This window comes from Octopus bimaculoides, chromosome 11 (genome assembly GCF_001194135.2).
Source record: "Octopus bimaculoides isolate UCB-OBI-ISO-001 chromosome 11, ASM119413v2, whole genome shotgun sequence".
In the NCBI taxonomy this organism is placed as follows: Eukaryota; Metazoa; Mollusca; class Cephalopoda; order Octopoda; family Octopodidae; genus Octopus; species Octopus bimaculoides.
In genome coordinates, this window is record NC_068991.1 from 39,212,002 (window position 1) to 39,216,012 (window position 4,011).

The 4,011-nt window shown below is 34.8% G+C and overlaps 1 protein-coding gene across 7 annotated transcripts in view; it reads right to left on the reverse strand.

The window, feature by feature from the left end:
• Window positions 1-4,011, reverse strand: part of LOC106880239 (calpain-A) — a 62,703-nt gene that overhangs the window by 47,894 nt on the left and 10,798 nt on the right. For all 7 annotated transcript variants that reach the window (XR_008265183.1, XR_008265187.1, XR_008265185.1 and 4 more), the window contains exons 2-3: window positions 1,624-1,705; window positions 518-779 (exon numbers count right to left, since the gene is read on the reverse strand). Coding sequence is in view for 1 of the 7 variants with exons in the window: in XM_014930105.2 (XP_014785591.1) it covers window positions 518-779; window positions 1,624-1,705 (344 nt within the window). In the remaining 6 variants the exon portion in view is untranslated. The remainder of the gene's footprint in view (window positions 1-517; window positions 780-1,623; window positions 1,706-4,011) is intronic.

The window sequence follows — 4,011 nt, forward strand, 5'->3', positions numbered from 1 at the left end:
GTCGACAGCTCGCTTACATCTACATACCAAACGTCCCAAACACAATGCTCACACACACAGAAGCTGTAACAACAAACAAGAGCTAAAGATGTATATATTTACCACCTGAATAAATGTTGTTTAAGTTGATAGTCTGGAGTTCAGCGTTCCGTTTAATTTCTAATTTTATATAGGAAAGTCAGGTATACATCTAATGATGTATAACCCACTTTCCTATAATATAAAAGAAATAATCAAAAGTGTGAGACAAGCACTAAACAGGAATTGAACTTGCAGATTGTCTTAGGAAGCAGTTACCATTTCTCTTATAACAAGTTTTTTAAAGCCTCCATAAATAACTCGCTTAATACTCATCCCTCAACCTTATCACTCACAAATATCATACCTGTAGTTTAGCTGTATCCTATAATTCAAGCATGATCTGGGGCTAAACAAAACAACGATTATGGTCCAGTTATGTACTGTTGACTCAAAAGAAACTAAAAGACTAAAATAAAGATCAAATCGAAATTCTTACTTGGCATAAGCCTTTTCCAGAAGAGCTGGCCAAAATTCATTACTTTTGCTGGAATGTAGAAAGCAGTACTGTCCTTCATAGGTGGGCAAATAGTCATCTACTACAATCTCTACCCAGTTACCACTGTGCCAGAAGTTGAAATAAAATGCACCACAGTAATCATTGACATTGAAACTTTGGTTAAGTGGAATAACACGATGGAAGAGAGTTGAACATCCAGGTGTGGCTAGACATGCTATGGCAGCCAAAAGCCAGCTGTCTCCTGCAATTAAAAAAAAAAGATGTTTGTTAAAATCAGGATAGGTTAATTTTTTTGGTCTTTCTAGTGGTTATTTATTGTTTTGGTGATTTTCTTTGAACTTATTTGTTAAAGATACTTATTTATATTCATGGAAAATTTTCTGTTTATCAAGTTTATTTTTATGAAATTCATTAAAGCAGATATTATGTTTGTCAAAAGAAGCAAGTTTTATTTACACTTCATTACTTATGTTACTTTGTCATCAGATTTACTTCTCAAAACATACAGCAATTTTGTTTTCACAGTTTGCTGATCATCCACTTTGTATACTGTTTTTATGGTTAAATGGGGTTTTAGGGTAATTTTATGGTACAGTGGTTTTATTACGTTTTTGTTCATGTGATCTTTTTACTTATGAAGTGTATTCCTGTGTATGTTGTTTGTGTGTGAGATTCTGTTGGTTTGAATTAGCTGATGGTCATTGTATTCCTCTAAGAATGAGTGTATCTGTTTTTTTTCTTTCTGTGTGGAAGTGCCATTACTATTTTGTCGGTATCTTTGAATTTTCATTGTCCATACAGCTGTTGCTGCATTGTTCATTGTCTATCCTGTTTGTAGTTCAGATTATTTTTTGAAGATGAATTTATTTTGGTGCCTGCAACACAAGATGTGCCATTTCTCCTGTTTAACAAGGTTATGTTATGTATGGCTATGTCATACATATGGCTGGTTTTGGTGTCATGTAAGTTACACATACATGACAATCAGAGATTTATCAGTTTCTTACATAATCTCTTTAGTTAAATGGATGGCTAACACAACACCAAAACAACCCCAAAAATTCAAAAATCAATTTTGTACTCACCCAACTGTCCTTGCTGAACATCAAAGCCACCAATACCATCAACAAAAAACTTTGGTTGTATGCCAGTTAACTTGCTTAAAGCCTAAAAATAATGGAAGTTTTAGAATTAAAACAATGAGCTGATTTCAAATGTTAATTTTATTTTTTTTAATTTAACAGATTAATAAAAGTTTCAGGGCAGGGAGATGATCACACAGTTCTAATTCAGATGGTTATGTATGAATACTGCCCGTAGCTGATTTATCTCCATGTTAGCCATTTATGTTGTTAGTGATGTTTAGACTCCAGGTAAGTTCTGGGCTTAAACAACAACAAACAAGCAGGACTAGGATTAAAGGCAGTCTAGCTGTGACCATCCTGTCTTTTTTCAGACATATATTAATATCTAATATTAATATATGATTAATTATATATTAATATATTAATTATATATCAATATCTAATATTAATGCATGTATTCAGTGTTCTTTTTTTTTAAATTTTAAATGTTAGCGTGTGGTTTGAGGGAGATTCAGCTACAATTTCTAAGAGGTCAAATGACCATATAGAGGTTTCTTCACTGGATTGGTGAGACATTTATTTGATCAGCAGGAAGATAGTGTCCAAGACAAAACAAGTAGATAAAACTTTAAAAAATATCTAATTTGAAAAAAAAAATGGCCAGGAATAACATCAGTAATAGGTCATCCTGCAAATAGTACATGGTTCAAAGTCTGTTAGCGAACTTGTTCTTTTCTATCTCTAGTTAGTGCATATGTTGAACATCACGCACACACACACGCACAAGCCAATGACTGGTGTAGCAGCATTATAATCAACTGCTACAAGAATGAAGGAGATGCCTTAGAGAGAAGTAATTACAGAAGTATTAAATTGCTGGACCAGGTCATGAAAGTTACATAAGCTGCATGAATGGCTGGTGAGAGCTGTTCATGTCATGTACCAGGGTGCTGGCAGTAAAGTGAGAGCTAGCAATGAGTACAACAAATTTAGTGTGCCAGTAGGAATTCACTCCAGGGGCCGGTTTTCATTACTCTCCTTTTTATCCTAGTCCTTCAGGCCATAACAGAGGACTTTAAGACTGGAAGTCATGAGAACACTTCAATGCTGATGACCTTGTTCTTGTAACTGAATCTGTAATAGAATTAGGAAAGAAATTCCAAATGTGGAAGGGAAACCTGGAATCAAAGGGCCTTAAAATTAACTTAGCAATGACCAATGTTTTTGTAAGCAGGAAAACAGAATGGATGCTACTTCCTTCAAGAAAATGACTGTTTAAATGTAAAGAGGGTTTAGGCAGAGATTCTATCTGGTGTATTAGGTACAAATTATGGACACATAAGAGATGCAATGATATCACAGGAAGGTTAACAAAGAGAGTAGATTTTGTCTGTGGTTGATCGACAGGAGCAATAAATACTGAAAACCCAGAGAAAATGGAGTTTTTCAAATGCCGAGGAGATTCACAAGAGGTAGAAGATAGCTTTTATTATCTAAGTGACTTAATAGTGGAGGAGGAGGTTTCAAAAGTATAGCTGCTAAAGTAAGAACAAGATGGAGAAAGTTTAGAGAACTATTACCTCTGTTGATAGCAAAAGGCCTCTTACTCAGATTGTATGATACCTGTGCAATACTACATGGTAGTGAAATGTGAGCCATGAAAGCAGATGATATGCAAATACTAGAAAGAACGCTAGCATGCTCAACATCAGTGCACATATATAACAAAGAGTAAATGTATTGAGAGAAAAACTGGGCACAAGAGGTATCAGATGTAGTGTGCGAGAGACTGTGCTGGTATAGTCATGTGATGCATGTGGATGAGGATAGCTGCATAATGGATGAAGACAGCTGTGGATTGCTAAATGAGGATGGGCTCTAAAGAAAAAGGAGACCTAGTAATATGTGGGACAAAGTAGTGGAAACCAGCCTCAGAATATTGAACATCATGGAAGAGATGATAAATGACTGAAATGGCTGGTGACTTTTCTGTGCTTGAGTGTCCATCTTGGCAAAAACAAGGTCCTAAAAGCATATTGTTTCATCTATGCTTCTGCACTTAAGCCGTCATAGTGACCTTCGGATCTTTTTTAAAACGGGGGCCACATTTTTCATTAATGTTTTACGTAGTGTTTTTGGTACCGAAAGACTTTCAAACTTCTTATACTTATCTATTTTGTGTTATAGAACAGAAAAATATTTTTGTATTCGAATTTATTTCATGTAAAAAATTGTCTTATTTCGATAATTTCAACCAATCACTGACAAGTATTCAGTTGTTTACATTTAGTCCTTTGGCTGATTAAGCGATGTAAAGCGTATTTAATCTCCATACCTTCGTTTTATTTGCTTTAACCCTAACCCTAGGGTTAGGGTTAATTGTTTCAG